The sequence below is a fragment of the Herpailurus yagouaroundi genome, unplaced genomic scaffold, assembly GCF_014898765.1.
Source record: "Herpailurus yagouaroundi ecotype Mexico unplaced genomic scaffold, PumYag 211, whole genome shotgun sequence".
NCBI classification, from domain to species: domain Eukaryota; kingdom Metazoa; phylum Chordata; class Mammalia; order Carnivora; family Felidae; genus Herpailurus; species Herpailurus yagouaroundi.
The window spans coordinates 3424715-3451975 of record NW_024412442.1 but is presented as its reverse complement, the minus strand read 5'-3'; the positions used below and the strand labels follow the sequence as shown (position 1 = coordinate 3451975).

Genomic DNA, 27261 nt, shown 5'->3' with positions numbered 1-27261 from the left:
AAAGATTTAAAGGAAGCATATCGTTATACTTTTCTCTGAGAGAACACTTCAGAGCAAGAATATAACCCTGTCAATGGCTCCTCTCAGATGTGATATTGAGTTGTGGCTGATGCTAGAGGAGGCCACTGCATTTGGCTTTTGTATGAAGCCAACGTATAAGACCCACCTGGGATCACTTGGAAATGTAGCTCTCCAGGGTACCTTTTGTGTGGTTTGGACAGATTCGGGGTCAACACGGTATTGTCGCATGAGAGACAAATGCCTGGTACGCTAAGATGATGCCCAGAAGCTTATGTTTGTGAAAACTTATACCTGGGGGATGGTGTATGGTTATGATGCCAGACCAGATGAAACCCAGAGTTTCCTGAGAGATAGTCTCTACTGCTTACTCTGGTATTGAAAAATGCATGATATGCGAGAAAAACCTGATTTTTTTTGGAAAGTGGAGAAAATAACATAGCAATAGTAATTGAAGTGTGCTGTGTTAAACGTTTAACTTCTTGGCCTCAGCTCTATGATATAATAAAGGATTTCCGGTTCACTTATACAGTCAGATCAAAAGGAAACTTGAGTGGATATTGATCTCCTGGATAGAAAGATTATTTGGAAAGGCAACCTAAAACTCACCAGCTAGGTAATAACCGTGGAGAGAGATTTGTTGGAGAAAGAATTTATGTTAATTTATGTTTGAAAAACTTTCATACAGAGTTGAATATCACAATTAACACTTACGAAAAAGTGTAAGTAAAAACGGATGAAGGAAATAACTAATCTTTAAAATGTTGAAGAAATATTAGATAATCTACTTAGGGAAAGATATAGTCGGAAATGTATTTTGCAGAGGGAATTCTAACTCCTTACTGGATAAAAGATATTCTCGTGCTTACCAGTGTTCTAGGAAGTCTGCTTTTATTTACTAGGTATTATAGAAGTTGCTATAACAAAAATTTCAGGAGAATGCCTCAGGTATATGTATCAAGGGGGTAAAATACCCTGAGTGTGGTTGATTTAGAAGACATTAGAAATTATATTTAGACACAAGACTTCCACTAGGCTATTGTCATACAAGTTACATTGTTAACTGCTCTGTATCCTAACCTGAAGCTAAATAAACTTGGAGCTACAAGAGGCCTATTGGATCTCAAGGTTGGCAGTCAGTCTGAACCTAAGACCATTGCCTCCGGTCAAGCAAACTGGGCAATCTAGTCATCTCCACATCATGCTCTCTGCAGCCTTAATGTGAACTTTGAAGCTAAAAAGCATATGGGGCTACTAGTCAGCCCTCTCCTGTTGGGCACGTCCCAGACTAATCTAAGATGGCAGTCACGTCAGTTGAGTGGGTGTTTAGCAAAGGTATCTTTCAGGTGTATAATTCAGGAGGAGGTATGAACACCATTAACACCACCATGATCATTAATATTTTAGGGACCATTAAAAGGGTTGTTACTGGAGATGGTTACTCTCTTAGGTGTTCCTATCCCCGATAAAAAGCCCAAGAATAAAGCTGCAACAGTAAGACTTTTAAAAGTGTTTCTTTATATTGCCTGAGAATTTGGAGGGCTTGCTCCCTTTCTGTGGCAACTTCATAATCCTTGTGTAGAGGCTCACTGAATCTCATTACTCAAACTCTAAGACTGTGAACTGTAGACCTTAGATGCTTTCAAGCTTGTACGTTCTCTCATGCTCAGTTCCTACCTCATTACCTCGAATACAGATTTCCTCAAAGTTGGCTTCCATAAGTTGTCATAGCCCATGCCTTAACTCATCAATTGAAGGACCCTGTCTAAAATACTTCTTTAATAAATCTTCCACTGTCTACAATGCTGAATTGCCTATAGGCAGAAATGCCTATAAAGACAGGGACTTGGGGAATAAAGCAATGCACACTTGGCTTAGTGACAGAAAGGCAAAACTTTTACCATTCAGTTCCTCTCCTCTCCACCGGCATTCGGAGTGGTATCTCCCTTACCTTTGGTTGTACGCATCCATCTCCAATAACCTCACACCCCCTTCCCTGCCTGTGAGCACTGACTGTCCTCATAGGTTCAGGCAATGAAGCCTTCCCAGCTGCTCAGGCCCTAACAGACCATCCTCCCCACTCATGTTCTAAAGGACACTCATAATATTCTCATTCTTTTCCATGTAATATAGAAAATTCAATAGTGGTTTGTGGGGCCTGGGTGGCTGACTTGGTTAAGTGTCTGTCTCTTGATTTCGGCTCAGGTCATGATCTCACAGTTCATGGGTTTGAGCCCCATATTGGGCTCTGTGCTGACAGTGCAAAGCCTGCTTGGGATTCCCTCCCTCTCTTTCTCTGTCTCTCTCTCTCTCTCAAGATAAATAAATAAACTTAAAAGAAATTCAATAATGGTTTGGGATATTTTCTTAAAATTTTTTTAATGTTTATTTTTGAGAGAGGGAGACAGAGCATGAGCGGGGGAGGGGCAGAGAGAGAGGGAGACACAGAATCCGAAGCAGGCTCCAGGCTCTGAGCTCTCAGCACAGAGCCCGATGTGGGGCCTGAATTCATGAACCACGAGATCATGACCTGAGCCGAAGTCGGATGCTTCGCCGACTGAGCTCCCTAGTGCCCCGGTTTGAGATATTTTCTGGTGACTCCACTGTGAATGGAGATGACCTCTTACAATATATATGGAACTCCTCAGGGGTTAGCACTTTCTTCATCCTTTTCCAGAGCATCTAGGTTAGCACCAGGCACATAAAAATCTATATAAATTAAATTATAATTTGTCTAAGAAAATACATATTTAACATGTGTTTTAACATGCATGTATATTAGGGCTTGCTCAATGGTATTTTTGCTTGTTTTATTTGCCAAACTGAATGAGGAAGTTTACTATGCTTCCAAGAAATCTCTACTGTTCTATTTGAAATATTGGCTTTTTCCTAAGATTCCCTATCTTTGAAATGTCTCAATATGCAAGTATTTTTCTTATACTCAAATGATTATGCTTTGACATTGTAGCATAATTTACTGCAAGAGGGAGTTGAGGGGAGAAGAGACCTTTATTCTTTGTTTGAAACAATAGCTGGAAAAAAAAGCTAACATACTTTGGTATAAAGAAAAAAATATATATATTAAACATTTTGTTTCTTCCAGTTTCTAAGTTCCAAATCAATTACCTAGTAAACCAGAAATATGTAGAACTGTAATGATGAGAATATTGTCAGAATTTAAAATGTACAATGTAGATGATATTAAAAGCAATCACATACAATTAAACAAAAAGCTTTATAAAGATGCACGCATTTAAGCATTGCTTATTGAAATTCACCACGGACAGCTTTCACTGTGACAATCCAAAACATGCTAGATAAATATAAAAGTAAATTAACTTAATTGCCTTTACAAATAGATTTTCTTTGAAAATCTGGGTTTCTTTATGTATCAGGGAAGGGGGATGATGATTGAAAAATAATATAAAAGCCAAATGCAAGAATTAATTTTTACATATACAAGTTAAAAATGCAGATGTTGGTGATCACTGTATTGATTTCATTAATATTTCCCCCAAGTTTATCAAATGGGAAAGCTTACTCTACACAACATAACTCTTGGGGTCTTAAGAGCCATTTACAAGTTAAAACATTTCATAATGTTCAACTGGATTATCCGAGCCATACTTATCACCATGATAAAACAAAAAATATTATATTCCCTTTTTCCCTATGACTGAAGGTCAGAAATTAAATCTTAGTGGTTCCTTTTCTCCTTATGATACTCAACACAATGAATGATTTTCCAGTAAGTGTGTTAATTATTCCCCTTTGCTTCTCTAAAAGCATATGTGATTACTTTCTCATGACATGTTTTCTGTCAGATTGTTTAGCCTCTCAAGAGCTTTCACTGGAAAAATTCTTCTGACTAATCAAGCTAGAAAGTACTATATTCTAGGATGCTATTCAAGAATGCAAATACACCTGAAGTTTAGTTGATTAGTTTTTAAATCACTTTAACCTGAAATATAGATAATTTCCCAACAGCCATACAATAAATTAAAGAACACGTATTTTACCCGCATCCATTAATCCCTTTATCCATTTGTTCATTAAATAAAAACGTATAAAAGGTTTACTATGTACCAGGTGTTGTGCCAGATGTCGAATACAAACTCTAGTGAAACAAGACAGAGAGAGAAACTAACCAAGTCTACGCTGCATTTGAGCTTATTAACTATTAATGTGAGAAACAGATAATTAACATTATAATAAGAAATTCTGAAATATGCTATGAAGGAAGAATCAGGATGCTCTGGGATAACAGAGGGAGTATAATTTAGGAAGGGAGTCCTAGAAGGCTTCTTTGAGGAAGAGACACTTAAACTGAGATCTTAATGATGACCGGCATATGCATAGAAGTAGAAGCATTCAAGGAACAAGAGAAAAGCAGTTGGTAAGAATCAAACTGGAGAGTAATCAGCAGACAGGTCATGTGAGACAGTGACTGACCTCTATTCCTAGAGTTGTGGGAAATCACCAAAGGCATCAGCATGGCAATGATTGATTTGCTTTCAGGTTTGCAAGAGTCCTGTGGCTGCCAAATGGAGAAGGGAAGACAGGAGATAGAATGAAGCCCACAGAAGGGTCTGCCTGGTCAGCATGAATGATGAAGGCAGCTCTCGGGAGGATGGAGCCTGTGGGAAAAGACTCGAGCAGGCGCATTTGGCTCGTACATAAGGAGGAACCAGTAGGACTTGGTAACCGACAGAGAGGAGGGAGTAAATAATGTGGCAGGAATGACTCCGCTTTCAAACCTGAGCACCTAAAGGGAAGGTGTTGCTTTTTCACAGGTGCGAAATCTCATCCACATGAACAAAATACAGATGGCGTAATGAGGTTTCGAATTCAACATGGGCAACTAACCCATAGAAATTAAGAGTTGTGATTTTAGGCATATATTCTCATTCTAAAGCAAGTGGGCTTGGGTAAGAAATTGTATGGTCTTCATTAAAATTAAATTGTTTCAGGGACACCTGGGTGGCTCAGTCGGTTAAGGGTCCGACTTCGGCTTAGGTCATGATCTCACGGTCCGTGAGTTCCAGCCCCGCGTCGGACTCTGTGCTGACAGCTCAGAGCCTGGAGCCTGCTTTGGATTCTGTGTCTCCCTCTCTTTCTGCCCTTCTCCTGCTTGTGTTCTGTCTCTGTCTCTCAAAAATAAATGTTAAAGATAAATTTAAAAAATTTAAATTGTTTCAAATACCAAAAATAAATGAAATTTTTTTTACAAATGTAAAAATATGCTTACATTTTTGTAAGGTTTGCTCATCAAATCTATCAGGTATTTGCTGAAATACTAAATTCCACCAAGATTTTAAATAAATATACCCCTCAGACGTTAGTCATGATATCACAAACCCAAACACACACACACACACACACACACACACACACACACACAACACACACATTCACCACAGAGAACAATGTCATTATTTGACATAAAATAAATTGTCAAAAGGCATTGATATATGACATGGGTTTATCCTAATTTTCTTTATAATGTTGGAAATTATGAAAAATCATTTTAATATATAATTTTATGTGTAGTGTGTATGTTCCTCCACATAGTACTAACTAGTACCCATAACAGAGAAGGATATATACAGATAAGGCAGTAAAGGTTATTAGTAATCATAAATGCTTTATATATTGCATGAGAATAATTCAATAATAATAATAACTAGATAACATTTATATGAGACATATTTTCAAGTACAAGTGTAGCAGTAGTTTATATAACTAATTAAAGCTCGGAACACCTTTGTGAAGCTGATACTATAATTATCACCTTTTTCAGGTTAGAAAATGAAAGCAGAGATGACTAAGCTCTTTGTATGGAGACACATAAGGATCCGACGTGGGGACACAGCTAGTTGGGCCCCAGAATCTCTTGTCTTTTTTTTTTTTTTTTTTTTTTAATTTTTTTTTTTCAACGTTTATTTATTTTTGGGACAGAGAGAGACAGAGCATGAACGGGGGAGGGGCAGAGAGAGAGGGAGACACAGAATCGGAAACAGGCTCCAGGCTCTGAGCCATCAGCCCAGAGCCCGACGCGGGGCTCGAACTCCCGGACCGCGAGATCGTGACCTGGCTGAAGTCGGACGCTTAACCGACTGCGCCACCCAGGCGCCCCCAGAATCTCTTGTCTTTAAACTGGATTCGGTGTCAACTCTGTCACTTATAAACGTTGTGAATTTGGACCAATCATGTATCAGTGTATCGACTCAAATTCTTTATTGAATGAGGATATGAACAAGAAATATTTTCAAAGTAGTTTCAAGCTCTAATATGCAGTGACCTGTGACACAGCCTAAGTTAAATGTATCAGCAACATCTTCAGTGCAGAATGCTTCCTAAAGTATATATTTTTCAGTGTTTATTTATTTTTGAGAGAGAGAGAGAGAGAGAGAGAGAGAGAGAGAGCAAGCAGGAGAGGGGCAGGGAGGGGGGTTTTATAGAGAATCCGAAGCCGGTTAGGCACTGTCGGCAGGGATCTCGAGGGCTTGAACTCATGAACCGCTTGCAGGCAGACACCCAACCAACTGAGCCACCCACGCACCCCATTGGACTGTTTTCTACATGAAGTGCAATACAGGCGTAGCCTGGCTGAAACTGTGGACTTAGAGAGAGGGCCCTGGGGGATAACACTCTGAATGGCAGTGGGAATTCTGAAGCGAAACAAAATGTATTTGTAGAATGAGGCTTTTTCTAAACTGACTGGGAAAGCTTTGGGGGAATACATTCCATGGCTATCTGGCGAAGCCCTACCGTGAGGAAGTGATGTGCTGACCAGTGGTGGTTAGACATCATGAAGAGTTCCTGTCCTAAAGGAATTTACAGTTCAGCAGGGGGACAGGCATGTAGGCACCAACCTGACTGCAAGGTGCGGTAAAATGTGAGCCAGATAACAGTTGCCAGATGGATGTGTGGGAGTATGCTGAAAGGAACAATTCATTCCGACTTGCTAGAGAAATGAAGGCTTTATTTAAAAAATAACATTTGAGGGACACCTGGGTGGCTCCGTCGGTTAAGCGTCCAATTTAGGCTCAGGTCAGGATCTCGCGGTTTGTGGGTTCGAGCCCCACGTTGGGCTCTGTGCTGACAGCTCGGAGCCTGGGGTCTGCTTCAGTTTCTGTTTTTTCCCCCTCTCTCTCTGCCCCTACCCAGCTTGTGCTCTGTCTCTCTGTCTCTCAAAAATGAATAAACATTAACAAAATTAAAAAGGAAAAAAAAAACCTCTAAAAAGTAACATTTGAACTGTGCAAGATATAATTTCGTTCAAACCTTGAAATTTCAGAGATGTCGGTAACCATAGAATGGGAAGGGATATTTCATGCTGAAGTTAAACAAAACGAACAAAATAAAACCCTCTATATGATGTCAAAGTCAATTACATGGAGGGATGTACCAGGAGAAGACGAGCATATTTGAGGTGTGACAGAGATGTGCTAGACGACACGCGTAGAGATTGGGCCCTTCCTCGGATGAGGACCTGTCCTGCCTCGTGTTTTGGAACAACCACCTATGGGAGGGGCGTGAGGCATCTTCAGAAATAGGGTTATGGGTCAGAGTCCCCTGTAGTAGCCTAATTCACCACAGGGCATAGACACAGAAAGGGAAGTAATGGCAGATCCATTTTGAAATAGCAATTCCAGAACCTGGACATCTGGATCTGTGTAGGTGAAGGAGGGGATACAAAACAGAAATCTGAGGTTGCTGCTAAGGCCTGTATGATCTTAGGTTCACTGGGCCCGTCCCAATGTAGCAGCTAAGAAGACAGGATGCGTCTGTGTGAGTCTGTGTTTCTGTATTAGATGAAAGATGATGGATTAGCTCATTTATCGCGGAGTATGTCCAACCTCAAGTGCCTGTCAAAAGCCTGCATTACCAACGTGCAACAGATACTTGAACACCAGCTTGATGTTCAGGTGGCCACGGGGCATTTAACTTTGGGAGGTGTGAGTATGCATAGCGCTAATGACTAACAACATGGGAATACAGGACACAGAAAACTGCACATTGATTTCTGGAGAATGTTAATATTTAAAGAATGAGAAGTGAACAGGGAGCCAGCGACAAAGCACCTCAGTCACCAGGGAGGTTTTCTATGAAACGGTACAGATGAGAGCTTTGCCCCGATGGAGGAGGGAGAAGTGCTCTTGTATTTGACAATTAAAGATGGACTCACATGATTTGCAATTTTGTATGCTTCTCATGGTACCACGTCAGTGAAAGAAAATAATAACAATGAATAATTATAAGGAAATAAGTTAATCAATTCTGCAAATGCATCAACCAATCCAAGCGCCTGGGTGGGTCAGGGTGAGAAGGCAGTGTGAGGCTGGACCTGGGAAGGGCATGGAGACCAGCACATGGGGAGACTCGGGAACAGTGACAGACCAACAGGATGGCGTCAGTACAGAGGGGACATGGCTGTAGTGGAAGGAAATGGAAAGAAATGGAATTATTAGTAGAGCACGGGTGAAGGTGAGGAAAAGGGGAGAGGATGAGTAAGAAGCAGGACAGAAGAAAATGGGAACTGAAGAATGAGAAAAATGGAAAGACGGGGGTAAGGATCCGAGGACTCAGCACCACGTAAGACTCCATCTTGATACATTAGGGATTCCAATTTTCACACGTGTGAAACACTGGGAGGGCTCAAGATGGGTTTTCTCAAAACTGGCTGCATATTAGAGCTGCTTTGTTTTGTTAAATCAAATCTCTCACAGTGGCTCTACTGTGATTGGCAGATCACATATATAAAAATATCTCAGGGTGAAGTCTAGGCATCGATATTTAAAAAAAATTAATGTTTATTTCTTGAGAGAGGGGTGGTGGAGGAGCAGAGAAAGAGGGAGGCACAGAACCCAAAGCAGGTTCCAGGCTCTGAGTTGTCAGCACAGAGCCCAATGTGGGGCTTGACCTCATAAACCATAAGATCATGACCCGAGCCGAAGTCAGACCTTTAACTGCCTGATATTTTTTTTATTTTTTTTTTTAACTTTTATTCATTTTTGAGACAGAGAGAGACAGAGGATGAGTGGGGAAGGGGCAGAGAGAGGGAGACACAGAATCTGAGGCAGGCTCCAGGCTCTGAGCCGTCAGCACAGAGCCCAATGCGGGGCTCGAACTCACAGACTGCAAGATCATGACCTGAGCCGAAGTCGGTCACTCAACCGACTGAGCCACCCAGGTGCCCCCTGACTGATATTTTTAAAGGCTGCTCAGGAATATCTCTATATTCATTAAGGATCAAGAACACCAATGAAAGTTGTACAATTTTAAGAATAGCATCCATAGAGTATGGACTAGACTTAACTACTGATACGAAAATCTACATCTTCAAAATATTAAAATTACATACCAAGATCTGTATCTTTAATACACAGCAGTTGGTGTTTCGAGAAAACCAGCAATGTGTGAAATGAGACCTAAGACAACACAGCATGATATTCGTTGGTGCCAAACCGGCAGAGTTTCACTGATGGCCTACAAAAAGCTCTTTCAGGCCAAAAATCATTCTCACTCATGCCACCAACTTCCCCCTCAAGACGAGATATGCTAGTACTCTGATTGCACCTCATTTCCAGGTATGGAAGGTGCAGATGGTGTTTTGTGACAGCACTGCCCTGGAGGGGCAGGGCCGGGGTGCTCAGGACCCATACACATGAGAATCACGCTGTTCCTGCTTCAATACTCAGGCATCAGAGATATAAAGTCAGAGGACCAATTTATAAGGACCTGATTACTCACACCTTTATGCCTAACCTATCTGCTTCTCGCAGTCAAGGATGTTTCCACCAAGAAGGTGCTGCAATAATCGAGAACGTACTTCCTCAGGCCAAGGCAGTCTCGGGGCCACATTGAAAATGATAGATTCGGAATGCCCTGGTTAAAATATACTTAGCATAATACCCTCCAGTTCCATCCACATAGTTGCAAATGGCAAGATTTCATTCTTTTTGATTGCCGACTAATACTCCATTGTGTATATATATATATATATATATATATATATATATATATATATACACACACCCCATCTTCTTTATCCATTCATCCATCGATGGACATTTGGGCTCTTTCCATACTTAGGCTATTGTTGACATAGCGCTGCTATAAACATGGGGGTGCATGTATCCCTTCGAAACAGCACACCCGTATCCCGTGGATACCCAGTAGTATCCTAGTAGTGCAACTGCTGAGTTGTAGGGTAGTTCTAGTTTTAGTTTTTTGAGGAACCTCCATACTATTTTCCACAGTTGGTATTATGCCAAGTGAAGTCAGTCAGTCAGAGAAAGACAAAAATCATATGACTTCACTCATATGAGGACCTTAAGAGACAAAACAGATGAACATAAGGGAAGGGAAACAAAAATAATATAAAAACAGGGAGGGGGACAAAACAGAAGAGACTCATAAATATGGACAACAAACTGAGGGTTATGGAGGGGTTGTGGGAGGGGGGATGGGCTAAATGGGTAAGGGGCACTAGGGAATCTACTCCTGAAATGATTGTTGTGCTATATGCTAACTAATTTGTATGTAAATTTAAAAAATAAATAAATAAAACAAGTTAATAAAAAAAATAAAAATAAATAAAATGCACTTAAAATCTGTTATCCAAGGAGCTCTCTGCTGGACAGTCTCTGTTCACTGTCACCTTTGCTTCTAATGTTCTTACTCTTTCTGACACCAGAATAGTAACTAAAAGTAAATGAGGTGATACTGTGCTGGGTCAGTGTGGAAAGACAGGGCTGGCGAGGGCTGGGTGGGTGCAGCACAGAATTTATTTTGTCATTCTTATGAGGCAGGGACAGGTCCCAGTTCTAAATCATTTTGCTTTGTTTACACATTTTTCTCTCAATAGGAAATCGATTTCCTTTTATTTCCAGGCCCTTGAAGGATGTTTTATAGCCATGCCACTCTTTTACCACATGCCAGGAATAACATTTAAAATACTAATTATAAGTCTTTATCTCTTGGTGCTTAAGTAACTTTTAAAGATAGAGCCATATAAACACAAATGACACTCTATCTTCATAATCTGCATGGTTCAGGAAGTTATTTAAATATGAATCTTTAAAGGCAAAGAAAGATCTATTTTATAAAGAGATACATAGGGAAATTAACTGTTTCAGCCAGCAAATGCCAGAAATCAGCTTGTGATCCCCCAAGGCAGACATTTTTTGAGATACAGTTCCACCACATAATTGCTATCATTTTCTTAGTTACACTTTCCAGCTCCCTGCTGGCTTTTTTTATTTTTTTATTTTTTTATTTTTTATGTATAAACTTACTTTTACTTCCAATTATGTTATTATAGAGATAAGAATCAGGTCTAATTAAATAAGAACATGACAACGAGTGTCATTCCTTTATCTGTATACACTGCAATGTTGCTGCCCATATAAGTGCCTCGGTAAAGACAAATGTAGTTCTTGAGGTCCACCAATCAACTAGAAATAGAGGCCAATGTGTTTATACCTTCCCATTCATTCTGCTTGTCCACATGTCTCCCTTCTGTCATCCTGGAATAAACATATTAAGCATCAACTCTATTGAGCACCTGTGATATGCTAGGCACTATTGATGTGGATGCTATAAACTAATTTTTAATTGTCTTGAGAGTTCTGCCCTCAAGACAAATGGTTGAAAGGGTGGATCCCGTCAATATGACACATGCCATAAGCAAGATAGGAATAAAATGTACTGTGGCCTTTTCTCCACTGCCATATACAGCAGGGGGTATCCACGCATGGAAGCGCGTACATGTGAATTTCCACTGTCCATGCTATAATGTCATCCCTTTTATCACCCAAGAAAGTATATCTTAATCCGATGAATAAAAGAGAGATAGCACGGAATTATTTCTAGACTATGTTAAAAACAGCGCCATGTGAATTTGGTAACAATTCATCCTTTGGATGACTAGGTACCGCATGGGTGATACGTCTTGCGTGTTGAGGCAGCACGGTGATAAAAAAAAAAGACACTGACCTCTTGGGGTCTTCAGCGTGGGGTGAGGGCAAGAGAGAAGAAAATAGGATCATTTGAGAGGGGAGTCACAGAGAGTGTGTGAGCTGGAAGGGGGTCAGCACTAAGCCTCGAGGGAAGTTTTCTCTGAGGAGGTGACACTTTGGGCAGAGTTCTGTACGAAGAAAGTGGGCCAGCCTTGCAAAATCTGGGTTAAGAAGAGTACTCTTGGTCGACAGAAAACAGTGTGCAGAAGCACTTAGAAGAATGTGAACCGTTTCTTCCCTAATGTCTCACACCGATGACGAGTGATGATGTGGGACAAGGTGTGATGAGTGTTTTGTGTCACAGCAGTGGATCACAGAAGCGTGGCTGCACAGCACTGTGTCCAGGTGGGGTGCAAGAGCAGGGACCATCAAGGAAGGATGAACACCGCCAAGGCATGCGTCCTCAGAAAGGAAATAATGTGAAGGACAAGAAGGCTCATCAAGCTGTACATGGAAGGGAAGCGGCTAACTGGAGGAAGTGAGAAAGAGGAAGCCACACGCTTTCGGTTAGGTGAGCTGGTGGTTCAGGAGCAAAGCACGTGCAAAGGAAAAGAAGGCAAACGCGGAGCCGGGGGAATCGGGAGGCGCACGTGAAGGCTTATGTTTGTCGTCAGGGTCTTTAGGCTGATGCTCTACTATTCTGAACTATTTATATATGCTATATGCTAAGACATGTAGACACGTAAATTGAGTTATGTGCATTAATTATATATTATACTAGTGCATATTTAGTATGCGTTATATATACATTATTACATATCATTATGGTATACTTATATGATATACAATATGTCATTTAGTAACAATTTGTAGCCATTCAAATGCTCTAAAAAGTATACAGAATCATGGCCTTCCTGGCCTGAAACTAACTTAAAATTATTGAATCTGACTCTCAGATATTGAGGACAATCTACATCAGTGGTCTTTATGTGTCTGGACACTGAACCCCTCGGGTTTATTATTTTAATATCAATAACCGAAGTATTGCTCATAGAACCTAAGATCCCAGAAAGGTGAAGTGACATCTTGGTTGTCTGTGTTTCTAAACATCTCCCTAGATAATTCCGCAGTACAGCCAATTTGCAAAGTACTAGACTCTACTATCCCAAAAGCCCTCGAGGAAGAATATGATTACTTCTTTATGACTTACGCACAGAATACAAAAAAAAAAAAAACCAACATAGTTTGAGATAACTTATAATTAATTTAAATGCAGTAAGTATGCAGTTAATAATAAGACAAGTCAAAGAGAAAGATTTTGCCGATTTCTGTAGTTTCACAGATACCATTTACTATGAAATCCAGATTTTCTCTGTTGTGATGATTCCATGTTATGTCCAGGTAACCACTGTCTGACAATGTCATCCACCAACTCATTAACGTAGTCCTCTGCCTTTATCGCCAAGGGAAAAAAATTTTTTTTTTAATTTTTTTTTTCAACGTTTTTTATTTATTTTTGGGACAGAGAGAGACAAAGCATGAACGGGGGAGGGGCAGAGAGAGAGGGAGACACAGAATCAGAAACAGGCTCCAGGCTCCGAGCCATCAGCCCAGAGCCCGACGCGGGGCTCGAACTCACGGACCGCAAGATCGTGACCTGGCTGAAGTCGGACGCTTAACCGACTGCGCCACCCAGGCGCCCCAATCGCCAAGGGAAAATTAACCCATACTTACAAAAGGTCCAAACAATTTGGAATTTTCAACTATACATCTAATACTTGAAAACATCAATATATTAAAAATACTACTATATTAATTAAGTGTATTCGGTGTATTAAACTCTTAAAAATCAAGTATAAACTGATCAAATAGCTGCGTTTACATCTAATAACTAGTTAATTCTCCTTTAAAGTCAATATAAATACATTTATATGTGACAAGTAAACATAAGGCTCAAGCTTTTTAAGCCAGATTATGCCATATAATGAGCCTGAAGTTCATTTTCATTTCCTTTTTTTTTTTTTTTTTTTAAGTTTATTTATTTTGAGAAAGAGAGAGCACAAGCAGGCTAGGGTCAGACAGAAGGAGAGACAGAATCCCAAGCAGGCTCTGCACTGTCAGCACACAGCCTGATGTAGGGCTTGAACTCACAAACTGTAAGATCATAACCTGAGCCGAGATCAAGAGTCAGACGCTAACCAGCTAGGCCACCCACGTGCCCCTTGTTTTCATTTCTTAAGCAATTTCTGAAGCATCGCATTATACAATGCCCATGGAAACAACCGTTTTGCATAGTGCCTTGTACCATATGGGTAGTTACCTGTATGACGCTGTCCCCGGGGCTCATGTCTGTATAAACATAGACATCATAGGATATTTCAGGGAAGGTTGGAGTGTTATCATTTGCATCCATCACCCGGATATTGACAATAACTGGCTCGCTTTCTTGCACACCATCAAATGCTGTTATCTTTGGGGATGAAAAACACATGTAACAGGTAAGTCATGCAAACATAAGCACTACTGAATTCAGTCCTATGATTTAAGGCATTTCTCATATATAATTTCAGTTTTAAAAGGGTGCCAAAATGTTTTGTTGATAGAAATAACAAACTTATAATAATACACATAAGCAACGTGCTTTAATGCACTAAGAAGCAATTACAAAGGATTCTGTTTTATTTTTAATGTATTCAATTCTAAGCACATGTAAATAAGCAGATATGTAAAGTGTTAGAGAAACTTGGAGTGGGCCAGTAACATTGGTTCTTAGGAGTTAACTACTATTTAATTTTTAAAAATTAATAGGAAAATATTCTTCCATTTTACATATTTTATATATAATTCCATAGATGCTTTTAGAGCCAACATGCTTATATTGATAACTCAAGAAAGTAGGCGCCCTAGGGATGCGATGTCTTTTTCTGGTAATTTACAAAATGGAAGTTTTAAAGGACTTACTGATGTTACTTAATAGTGCTATGTTAATTACATCATTAACATTTTAGGAAGGTCTGACAAACAAAGTCCGCACTGCCACGCCACCATTTTTGTTCTGAATGACTTCTGAAATCCACTCTGTGTCTAAGTTCGCAATGTCACTGAGGGTTTCTGGAAGCTGTGGCTTTGCTGTATAAAGAAGGGTCTCCAGAAAGGAGTCTTCTGTAGGTCCTAAGTCCTTTCCACTGGCTCATTTTCCTCTAATATCTGAATAAAATATGGCTCATAAATTTGGATAATACAATTTTCTTTTTATCTATATCCACCTCTCACCCCCACAAATCATGTATGTGTTTGTGTAACAGAATACAGAATACATAGAATATATAGAACATAGAATATAGAATATAATGTATATATTCTATTATATATATACAGCTTTAATAATCTCCCCTCACCATTTTTTTTCTTAACTAACCTGAAGCAGGCTTCCTCCATCAGATAATTCCCTGTTGGAGAGAGGGAAGGCTGTCCTGTGTGTTACAAGATGCATATCGGCATCCTTGGGCTCTACCTACCTGATGCAGCAGATCCTGTAGTGATGACCAAAACTGTCTTGCAGAAATTGCCAAATGTTCCCAGGGCTCGGCAGGGGGGTAGGGGGGTGGGGGTGGGACAGGGCTTGGGGGTGCAGGGATCATCCCAGTGGACAACCACTGGCCTAACCCTATGCCAAAATATAAAATGTAATAACAAAAACCATAAAATAAATTAAAATAAAGTAAGGGTTAGGAAATAATTCTTTACTTGTGGATTCTAGTTTATACTATCTTAATTGAAGTCAATTATGAGAGCATGGTGAAGAATGAAAGTCTCATTTTCCTGTTTTCGTCTTGAAAATTATTTTCCTTTTTTTTTGGTAAATAATGATAACATAGCTGTACAAACTTATAAACAGAAAAAAGAGAAACACATGTAAAGAATTTTATTACTGATAGTCTCAATTCTCAGTTACTTGAAAATACTGCATTTTTTCCCTAAGTCACAGACCTCTTCAGTTTTAACGTTTATTTATTTTTGAGACAGAGAGGGACAGAGCATGAACGAGGGAGGGGCAGAGAGAGAGGAAGCCACAGAACCTGAAACAGTCTCCAGGCTCTGAGCCATCAGCACAGAGCCCGACGCGGGGCTCAAACTCACGGACCACAAGATCGTGACCTGAGCTGAAGTCGGACGCTTAAACGACTGAGCCACCCAGGCGCCCCACGGACCTCTCCAGTTTTAAACAGACATCACTTTCCGTTACACGTACATGAACACACATAAATAACAAATCTTTTTACCGAAAAAGTGTAAGTTTGCTGCTCTTCTCGGTCCACTGGTTGAAGTAGGGTGAGGTAGCGAGTGATACCGGTCTGTGTGACGGTGAAGACTGAGGTGTAATCGTTGAGAAAAAGGTGAAGCTCTGGGTCTTTCGTCTTTGAGAAAACAAAAAAAAAGTTGAATAAACAATGCAGCTATTAGTTCATGAACTGTAAATTAATTTGACAACTCTGTTACAAAACCATCCATGAGTGTCAAAAGAATTTCCAAAGAAAAGATAGGGTTTACTAGGCATTTACTCATCACTGAGCTGAATTATGCAAAGACAATGACTCACTTTGTGGAAAACAACATAGTGGAATAACTGTAAGTATTATTAATGTAAAAAAAGGAAATAAATAAGATAGATAACAATCCAATTGAATATGTTCTTATTGGTTTATGATATCAATATTCTCCAGAACTTCACTGAGCTCAAGGAATAAGAAGTAAATGCAAGAGAAGAAAATGGAGCCCCAAAGTTTAGCTGTAGGATTGTACAACTACTTGATTTGTGGTAACAAAGCACCCACATGCATATTACTATTCTGTTCTCATGTTTAATGTAAAATAGAAATAAGACTGGTTATGTATAATTCATTACCTATAAATATCATGCTCGTTCTTTCATATTTTAATGCTCTAAAGATTCTCCAAGGGGAAACATAATGTTCATTTTAATTTAAAAATTTCTGATAATCAGATTGAAGGTGTATGAGTTGGGTGCGTGTGTCTGATAAAAGAGCCCAGAAACACGATATGTACATAGAGAAGTGATTGCAAAAGTTCAAAACAGAGAACATTCACTAAGCAGGGGAAACCCTTCACAGTCTATTGACGTCCCTGAATGAGAAGACATCCATCTCTGCATTTTCAAGAAAGAACAAGGACACGAAGTGGGGAGGTGTGCATTGGTGTCTGCATCGTGGAGTCAGAGGGCAAGTGCACCAAAGGAAAGAGGGGTATCTGGGACGGACGGCTTCTGATAAGGCTATGACAACAACAGCAACAGAGATGCACAGGGAGGTGAGGCATTTTTATAGATTTGGGCAACTTTAAAAATTATGCAGTGACGGAAAAGGGAGATCGGGAGATACAGGCATCCAGTTATGGAAGGAATAAGTCGTGGGGATGAATGTCACCACACAGGGAATACAGTCAGTGGTACCGTAACAGTGTCATTGTGCGGTGACAGATGGCGGGTACTCGTGTGGTGGGCATGACATAATGCAGACAGAAGTCAAATCCCTGTGTTGTGCACCTGAAACTAATGTAGCTCTGTGTGTCAACTATATTCAAAAAAGCGCCCAACACATGGTATGCATAGCGTAGTGTGAAATGCAATTTAATATCATAGATTCCTTTTCTATGTCTGAAATCGGGGGCTGAGGGCAGAGTATAGACTTAAAAATTGTTAAAGACATGTTAAATTTGACTTAAAAAATTAGCACTCACATTTTAAACATTTTTATGTGAAATTGAGAAAGTTGATATCTGTACTGCTATATTAAAAGGTGGTCCTGATGCAACCCACAGATGCTGAAATCTATACATCTTGTTAAAGCTTCTGTATGTACATATTCTGAATAACTTTGAAATGAATGGTTTCATTTGGACCTCACACAGTTCTGTATTTGTGATATCACCTTAGATATTTGAGATATCACTTAGCTATATCATTGCAGCTTCTAGGTCCATAGAAGACTTAAAGTCTTCTATGGAAGATTTTGATACAAGTCCAGTATGCTACATTTATTGATCCTACAACAATAAAAAAAAATGAATATGATAGACAATAATTTCCATTGATCTCTTTATTATAAAATAATCAAAATTGTTCAGAGCCGTGAAAAGTCAGAGGCTTTACATGGATACTTTCAAACAGGAACCTCAGTTTCCGTGTCAGCATCATGACCCCATATGCTCAGCATGGCTAGCAGGTGGTGGTGGGGGGGTTGATTAATCAAACATATTAGTTAATAAAAAGTTAAATTATTTTAAAAAATAGACGATAAAATGCATATAAATTCAACATATTGTAAGCCATATTTTGAGGTTCCTTCTTACTGTGTGTGTACTTTAAAGTCAATTTCCATAAAATTTGATGGTTATTTTTAAGGGATCGAGAAAGTTAAAAGGCAGTTTCAATTAACAGCAATTACCAACCAGGGTAAAATCACTAGGCTGTTAAATTCATGTATTTTTTCCTGTTCTCCGAGTGTCCCAACAGTGATGTTGAGCAATGCAGCATCCTATACTCAAACCTCTACGTGGCCAGTAATCCGAGCTGAGCAAGCTCTGCCCCGTGACCTAATAGAGCAAATATTTGCTTCTTTCCCTTTGTTCAGATCCCTCAGTCCTTCTCTACTTTCCTCATAACTAATGTTCTCCCAATTTCTTTCTTCCCTCCCCCTGGAGTCTCTGTTGGTAAATTTGTTGGGTATAATGCCTTCAGAGACTCACCACATGTTGTGAGCATTTTCTTTGTTATGTCAGGTGTGGTGATGGTGCAGGACTGCGGTGAGCGCCGGGCCGTGCACCACGGTACACACACGGGACACCGCATCACCCGGTCGTGCCACTGACCACGCCGTTCGTTCTCCCGGTTTATGAAAGCCACGAGACCCTCACTTCAAATGCTTCCTGTTTCAAGATGACACGCCCGCCAGGACTTCAGAAACAGACTCTTACGTTTGATAACGAGAAACATTAAAGACTTTTTGATAATTTGCTGGTCTTCAAGTCCCGTTGCAACTAGCTAGAGACTAAAATACGACTTTCCAGACCTGCGGATTGTTTTTTTTTTGTGAAAAAGATAATATAACACATAAAGCTATCACTGTCAATGGCATTTTATAGCTCATGCCAATCTTTCCTGCTCAGTTAATCTCTGGTTAAATTATAACTTGTGAAATTTACGGATAGTTACCATAGTAACCTTCAAAATCTATGTATAGGGTACTTAGACGCTAATGGTGAATACCTGGATATTTCTTTGAGGCCAAGAATTGAAGAAGGCAGATTTGGGAATATGCAGCCAATTACTACTCAAAGCTTACTACCTAGGACTTATTTTTAAGGCTAATACTAGTTTCGGGTGTGGCATATTATGAGTGTAAAATGGACAGAAAATGCTCTGACTTCTTATTTTTTTTTTAATGTTCATTTATTTTTGAGAGAGACAGACAGAGCACGAGAGGGGGAGGGGCAAAGAGAGAGGGGGACACAGAATCCAAAGCAGGCTCCAGGCTCCAAGCTGTTAGCACAGAGCCTGACATGGGGCTTGAACCCATGAAATGTGAGATCATTACCTGAGCTGAGGTTGGATGCTTAACCCACTGAGCCACCCAAGCACTCCATCTGACTTCTTATTCTTACAGGGTCAGTACTTTTAATGCAGCCCTTGTGTTTAAAAATTTGTTTAAAATACATATTAGTTTTTTTAAAATCAGTATGTATACAGAAGGCTGATTAACAAATTTTCCTTTTCCCCCTGACATAAGGTAATATTATATATATATTTTTTTTAATTTTTTTTTTCAACGTTTATTTATTTTTGGGACAGAGAGAGACAGAGCATGAACAGGGGAGGGGCAGAGAGAGAGGGAGACACAGAATCGGAAACAGGCTCCAGGCTCTGAGCCATCAGCCCAGAGCCTGATGCGGGGCTCGAACTCACGGACCGCGAGATCGTGACCTGGCTGAAGTCGGACGCTTAACCGACTGCGCCACCCAGGAGCCCCAAGGTAATATTATATTATCTGAAGTATATAGTAACTATACACGATAAGTGTGTCATTTCATTGGTTTGTGTATTATTCTCTGGGAGGGTAAAATAAACTCTGATATTCACTCACAGCACAGAAAAATTGAAGACAAAAGTAAGGACATATACAAATGCAAAGGTAAACAACATGTGAATGTAAAATTTAAAATCTTATCATGTAGAAGAAATCCATTCAAATATAACAATCAACTGGATTTGAAGCCAATTTGGGGTTTCCAATGAGAACCAGAATACTGTATCTCTCTCTCACATACACACACACACACACACGTTTATATGCATCCTCATATATATATACACACACAACACAAAAATGTATGTATATGTGCACATATGTACATATGCATACTTAGGTTAATTATGAAGCATAAGGGGAAATGACAGAAACTAATCTCATCTGCCAATGTGAATTGGTCAACAGTAGTTGTCTTCAGACAACCTTGTTCAAAAGAGTTCAATCCCAAGCTTAGAGTCTTTCAGAAATACGATGATGAATTACTAATGTTTGTCATAAACTGAAAAACATTAAAAAATTGAACAATCTTTGCTAAAGTTCACATAAAATTTGGATTCCATACAATTCATTCTACTATAACCAATAATATGATGAACATAAAATTAAATTAACATCTACACAGACATATATAAAGTCGTTGTAGATGTCTTTATAACGGATACTGAAGGAAGTGTCTACTTGTTTTACGGAAAAGAAAGAGAACTAGGAAATGAACCACAGCAATTCACAAAAGAGCAAACACAAAATGAATGCCTAGTACCTACAGGAACTCCCCCTGGAGGAACCTATATGCAAATTAAACATTAAATAGAAACATGTAAGCATAAATGACCACAGACATACATATGGCTTACAAGTATACTCTAGTAAAAAACAAATAAACAACAGCAACAACGTTTTCTAGTGCATTTAAACTAATAACTTTTTTCACAGTGTATTTTTTTTCTTAATATTCTGACATAACATACATATGACAGCATAATGATATGTATAAAGCATACCAGGACGGTGGACCTTTAAGACCATATTGCATTAAGTTTTAAGGACACCTTTATTCTGAAAACAGTAACGCTTTATGCAGGACGTGAACCCACATGGAATTCTAAATGACTTGCTGCCTTCCTACGAGCCAAATGGGTACCCTCGGTTGATTACTATTCCCCATTATTTACTTACTTTTTATAACCGGAATCCAATCATCAGCTCTTAGTAGTTCTGCTTACTGAAAACATGGTGGTTTCAGACATCATCTTAAATACCTTGGGCGTGTCTTGCCCTATCTACCTGCTGGGCTATTTTGAAAGTATGATGTAAGAGCACTTAAAAAAAAAAAAAAAAACCCAGAATGTGACTCCTATTACCTCTCTATATGACATATGTACCTTTATGTGGACATTTATACATCAACAGAAAAGGAACACTGACACAAATATTTTTGTTTACTCTTTTTTTTTTTTAGTTTCACTGTGACCGTTAATATTCCTTCTACCCCAAAATCTACACTGCTGATAACTCCACTCACCGCTCCCTGCTACTATTTCTTAAAACTCTTCCTTTCTACTGAACTGAAGGAAGACGCTGATTTTTGGACAATCCAAGTCTGTTCTCCTATTCTTGAAGCTACTCAGGAAACTAACTCCTGCCGTGATGACTTCTCTTTCCATGCCTAGCGTTCTTCTCCATTTCTTTTGGTAACACCTGAATGCGGTGATGGGTTTCTGTCTTTATTCTTAAATCCTCTGCCCATACACTGAGTAATTGCATTACTCTGGCACTCAAAAACAGCGAGAATTTATCAGGCAGTAAAATTCTTGCCTTGAAAGGGCCTTGAGGTTTCTTTTTGTTAATACAAATCTTTAAATCATCTAGTAGTGAACATATTTTGCTTTTAAAATAAAGAGTCCTTGGCCTGGGGGTGGTGGGGGAAAGAGGTGATTCCAAAGGACATCAATCCATCTTGAAACCTATTACAGACTATCTCATGGATTTATTCTCAGTGCTGGAAAATGGAAGTTATATGGAATACAAGATGAATTATGAGAAGGCTCATTTCAACTCAATAGGATGAAGAGTTTTCTAGGAAGTGGTTGTCCAACCCTGGAATGGGCCGTATTGTGAAACAGTTAAATCAAGAGCACTAGAATTTTGATCATATGTTAGATATCCTCATTCCTCTACTCACGCCTGAATGTACAAGTTCATTAAACAATTAGTAGAAACTACTAAGTTCTGGGAACTGTGTTAGATCCTCAAGATACAAGAATGACAGAGATCTAAGCCCTGTTCTCAGTTTATATTCAAAGAGGGTGCAAGGTGCCTACAATGTCACAAGGATAGCATGAGAGAGACACCCCACTCAGGTGAGAGGAAGCGGAATCTGGACATGATGTGAGTGAGGGATGCCCATGCAGAACTCTCAACACTGAGTGGAAGTTGTCCAAACCGGCTTGGGTGATGAAAGAGAAAAGATTTCAAAGCATGGAAAATGTCACAAAAAAAGGTAATGAGACAAGAAGCTACACAGGAAACTACAAGCCATTGCTAAATGTAACAGGTGAGGAGGAAGTTTCAGGAAATGAGGCCGTATGAATGTTCAGGCATGAGATAACAGCCAGCCATTCTCTTCTGCGGGAAAACTGATCTCAAAACCGTGTGAGGCAGAACTGTGATGTAGACTGATCTGACCTCTTAACTAGATCACTCTTAGTGGCTGGGTAAGAGACACCCGAGTAAGAAAAAATAGGAGGGCAAGGGCATCAGAAGGTAATTCCAATGAGAGATAAAGACAGTCATGAAATATCCAGAGGACAAAACAGGGAGAATATGAAGAATTTCAGCTGCAGTGAGGAAACAAAAACCAAAGACTCTTGGGTTTCAAGACTGAGGGGCATGATGAGGGGTTATATCAGTGCCTGAGGAGTGGGTTTTAAGAGAATATTTCACATGGTATAGGAAACTGGATTAAACTATGTTGACATTCTATGGGCTTGTTTACATTATAGATACATAGAAGCTATATTTAGTATTTTAGAAACCTTCATCACTAGGAGATTAGAGATACTTGCTCACTTTCTAGGCACCCAATGGCACTCACTGTAGTTAATTTTGGAAAGAGGATGGGCCTAAAAAACTAATGGCAAGATACACATTGTTTAATTACTTGACGTTTTTACAAGACATATTAACGGTGCCTTTCTGTAAGTGCATGGCAGCATTTAAGGGAACTGTCCTCTCCCTGCCCTTCCTGCCAGCCCCAAGGGAAGGACAGACCAAGGTGTCCTGTCACATACTTGTTTGCATTCACAGGTGATTGAATGAAAAGGGGTGACTCACGAAAACGAGGCCCACAGAGTCATTCAATTATCACAGAGTAGGACCAAGGGTCACACAAGCCGGGGCTGGGGGGTAACTCCAAAGAACAAACTCTTAAGAACAACAGCCTTCTGCCCCAAACTCCTCCCCCAGCCCTGGAAATGCACAGAGCATTTAATAGGCTAAGTGGGATGGTCAACTCTATGAGTAGAATGTCAAGTAGTGTTTCCCAGACATTTTACACCTAGGAGCTCCCCCAACTCCACCTCACCAATACCCTGTAAGTCTCATCATCTTTTACAAAGTCTCTTAGAACGCATTTTCACATTTATAATGTTAACGTGAATGGCAATCCAGGAAAGTAAGAATGTACCCAAGCAAGTTTAGCATGCAACTATTCAATAATATAAATACATCAAGTAAATACAAACACATACATTTTGCAATTATGGAAAAACTCTCAGCTGCATTTTCTTTCAGGATTCAGATTTTGCTAACTGATGTGTTCATGATGGTATGACTTACACTATTATAATTTTCCAAATTGACTAGTCTCTGCTTAACATATGATTACGCATTCCAATTTAAAAATGAAATAAAATCCATACCAAAATCTATGCGACATCACCAGGCCTACAAAATATAGTAGCTTAGCCTATATAAAACTTATTAAGGTAACTCTGAATTTTCTAGTGAGGACTCACTAGATGAAGACATTCAGGGGATCCCTAACCTCCTACATTGGGATGGGAAATGGTGTTCGCAGATGCACTTTTCTGGAAGAATGTCTGTAGCATTTATCAGCTGTCATGATTGCCACACTATAGTCATACTGTATCAAGTAGACATGGGCTTTCTAGTTTGGTGCTTAAAATCAAGGACTTTGCTTCCCATAGACCTTGGCTCAAGGACCAACTCCACCATTTACTAAGTCTGTGATCACAGAAATCAATTTAAAATAGCTTCAACTTCCCCTTCTGCAATATGGGATATTGCATCTTTTATGTTTGCTGTGAGATTTAAGGGAATTAACGCAAGATAAAGTATTTACTAGATTGTCGGGCCGGTACTAAGAACTCACTGACAGTTATTGTTAAAACGTGATGAGACCAAAGAGGAGAGACTAAGCAGCACAGGAAGGTTGGGATGAGGGGAGAGAGAAAGTATCAGGAGGTAGAAAGGCATCTGGAAAGAAGTGGAGTGCACACAGAGTTGTCACAGCCTCTGCGAAGTGTTAGAAACTTTTTCCAGAAAGAGGGGACAAAAAATCTGAAAGTTCCCTCTTCATTTACTAGACGGATGATGAAGCTTCCTTGTAATGAGATTTTGGGGGACACTCTACGGCTGTGCTGCCCAAGTAGTGGCAGGTGACTACTTAGATTTAAGTTAGTTAAATTAAACAAAACACTAAATTAAGTTGTCAGTGTAGTCCTGTTTCCAGGGCTCCACAGGCACGCCTGGCTGGTGGCTGCCATCGGGGACAGCGTGGCCGCAGGACATTTATGAACAGCTCTGTTGAAGAGGGAGAAATGGCTGAGTCAGGTCTTTCTCCCTTTGGAAGGGGCAGAATTCAAACTGAAAGTATGTTTCAAAAAAATAAAAAAGATGCATGGGGAAATACTGTGGCAGGTCACAGAACCACAGAACAAAAGGAAGAAAAATCAGAGACCAGTACAGGCCTGGGCATCTTCTAACCCAAGACAACAGGACCCAACAGCACTCCCTTGTGTGTGACTTTGTCAGGACTCATTTCCTCTCTGTGGTGACAGGCTTCCTCCATGATGTCAGCTAATGCGGCCACTGTGGCTTCAGATCCGTTTCCATTTCTTTAATATGTGATGCCAAAGCCTCCCCGCCCTGGTTCCTTGATTTTCCTTTCCTGGAAAAGCTATGACTGGCCTGGTATAGACTGGCTGCCCACTTCTCAGCACAAGAGGGGGTGCAGAGGTCAAGAACTCTGACCTGCCCAGCCTGGACAGCCAACCACCCGTGTGGCCAGTGGCATGTCCACCACAGGGCACTGGCATGCATGGCGCACGGAGCCTTGACATCAACACGGCCACCGGTGGCAGTGTGAGCGGGTCAGCTGCCTCCAAATGTGTTTTTGCCTAATAACATAGCATCGGAAAAGTTCCTTAAACCATACCACAGGACTGCCTTCATGTTTTTGTTTTTTTTTTCTAATATTTATTCTGTAATGTGATTATGTTCCCCTATCAGCAATTATAGAAACAGTTTTCAACCCATATTAATTAAAAAAAAAAAAGATTGTCCTGTGGTTTAGCAAACTATAAATGAAACATTCCTTTCCATCCTTATACCCAGGATATGTAAACTGAAAAACAAACAAACAAACACACAAACAAAAAAAACAGTCACTGAATTCAAACATACTCTTTTTCACAATATTCTTGATGTGAAATTAGATTACAACACTAAGATCCTTGTTTCTGAGACTCTTATTTATACGGACTTGGTTCTCTATTCGATGGCTCATGTAACTGTGTCCTCGTAAAATTTCCTGTTGACATAAAGAAAACAAGAGAAAAATGAAGATTGAACTTACATCCTCTATGTCCTTGTCCAGAGCCACAATTCTAAGAGGGGTGGTCAAATTCAGACTGTCAGAGATAGTGGCTCCCACTGGGGCAGATTCCAGAATGTAGCCTTGATAACTGGGCATCGTGAAGTAGGGACTCTGGTTGTTTTCATCCAGTATTTCAATATGTAGACTGGCAAAGGCTGGCAGAGGGTGACCATTGTCTTGTTCAGCCTAGAAAATAATTTTTTGAGAAGTTAAAAAATTCTGTTATTGGATGCTTTTGGCGTGTTGCTTTTCACATCGTATAGGAGGGTTCTTTTTTGATCTGGAGTCATTACAGAAAGAAGAAATGCTTTCAAGTCAAGGGACTGGGGCCCTTAGAACGAGTTGATGAGGATAAGAAAGTCCAGAGACAGTTCATCAACTTTTTGGTCTCCTGTCCTCAAACTCAGTATATATTAAAAATAAAACAAAACAAAACAAACAAAAACACTAATAAAGAATTATTGTATCTGCATTATATGTTGTTAGGAGAGAAAATTGTGGTTAAAAACAGGTAGACAGAAAATTGAGAAGCAAAGGCATTTGGTAAATTGCTAATAAAATATTTAAGTAAAAGAGAAAAAAATTCATAACCTAAAGTATTATATTTACTTTATTTTCCTATTTGTCTTCTCATTCCACACTAACGATCAAATCCCCAAATAATTCATATTTCTATATAAATTTAATAGATTAAGGCTACATTTTTGCCCATGGAAAGTCCTCAAAGACATCATATAACGGACAGAGATGATTTCAAGTAAGTATTTTTAAATAGCTATAGAATTCCAAATATTATTTAATTAGACATATGTTATTAAAATATAATTAAGACTCATGTACTAGAAATATGTTTGTTTTCTTGTCTTTTCTCCTCTTCAGTTAAAAAAATTGATGACAATTTATATTTCCAATAGATTTTCTTTTCATGACTACATGGTCATGTTGTGAGTGGGGGAAACACCAGCCCTTGACTTTCTGGGTTTTGTTTTTGTCTTTTTTTTAGAAAATGTACCTTATTATACAGCAATCCAGAAGTTATTTCAGGGAACATTTCATCACAACTGACTCCTAGAAAATTTCTTCCAAATGTCAAGAAAAACCTTGACACAATTCAATAGAATGTACTTATTGAAATAGATTCAAATTTTGTCATAACTTTTTACTGATAAGTTTTCCCCACTTTTGCAATAGTTGTGTTTTGAAATCAACTCCAACTGAAGGTTAAATATTTTATATTAAATACTCAAGTGCTTTCCTGGATGAAATAGTACCA

General features: G+C 39.4%; 1 protein-coding gene across 21 annotated transcripts in view; it reads right to left on the bottom strand.

Annotated features, from left to right (window-relative positions):
- PCDH15 (protocadherin related 15) overlaps positions 1 to 27261 on the bottom strand; it is a 1259847-nt gene that overhangs the window by 327006 nt on the left and 905580 nt on the right. For all 21 annotated transcript variants that reach the window (XR_005784343.1, XR_005784344.1, XR_005784345.1 and 18 more), the window contains 3 exons: positions 25968 to 26174; positions 16268 to 16402; positions 14305 to 14454 (listed from right to left, as the gene is read on the bottom strand). Coding sequence is in view for 18 of the 21 variants with exons in the window: in XM_040454209.1 (XP_040310143.1) it covers positions 14305 to 14454; positions 16268 to 16402; positions 25968 to 26174 (492 nt within the window). In the remaining 3 variants the exon portion in view is untranslated. The remainder of the gene's footprint in view (positions 1 to 14304; positions 14455 to 16267; positions 16403 to 25967; positions 26175 to 27261) is intronic.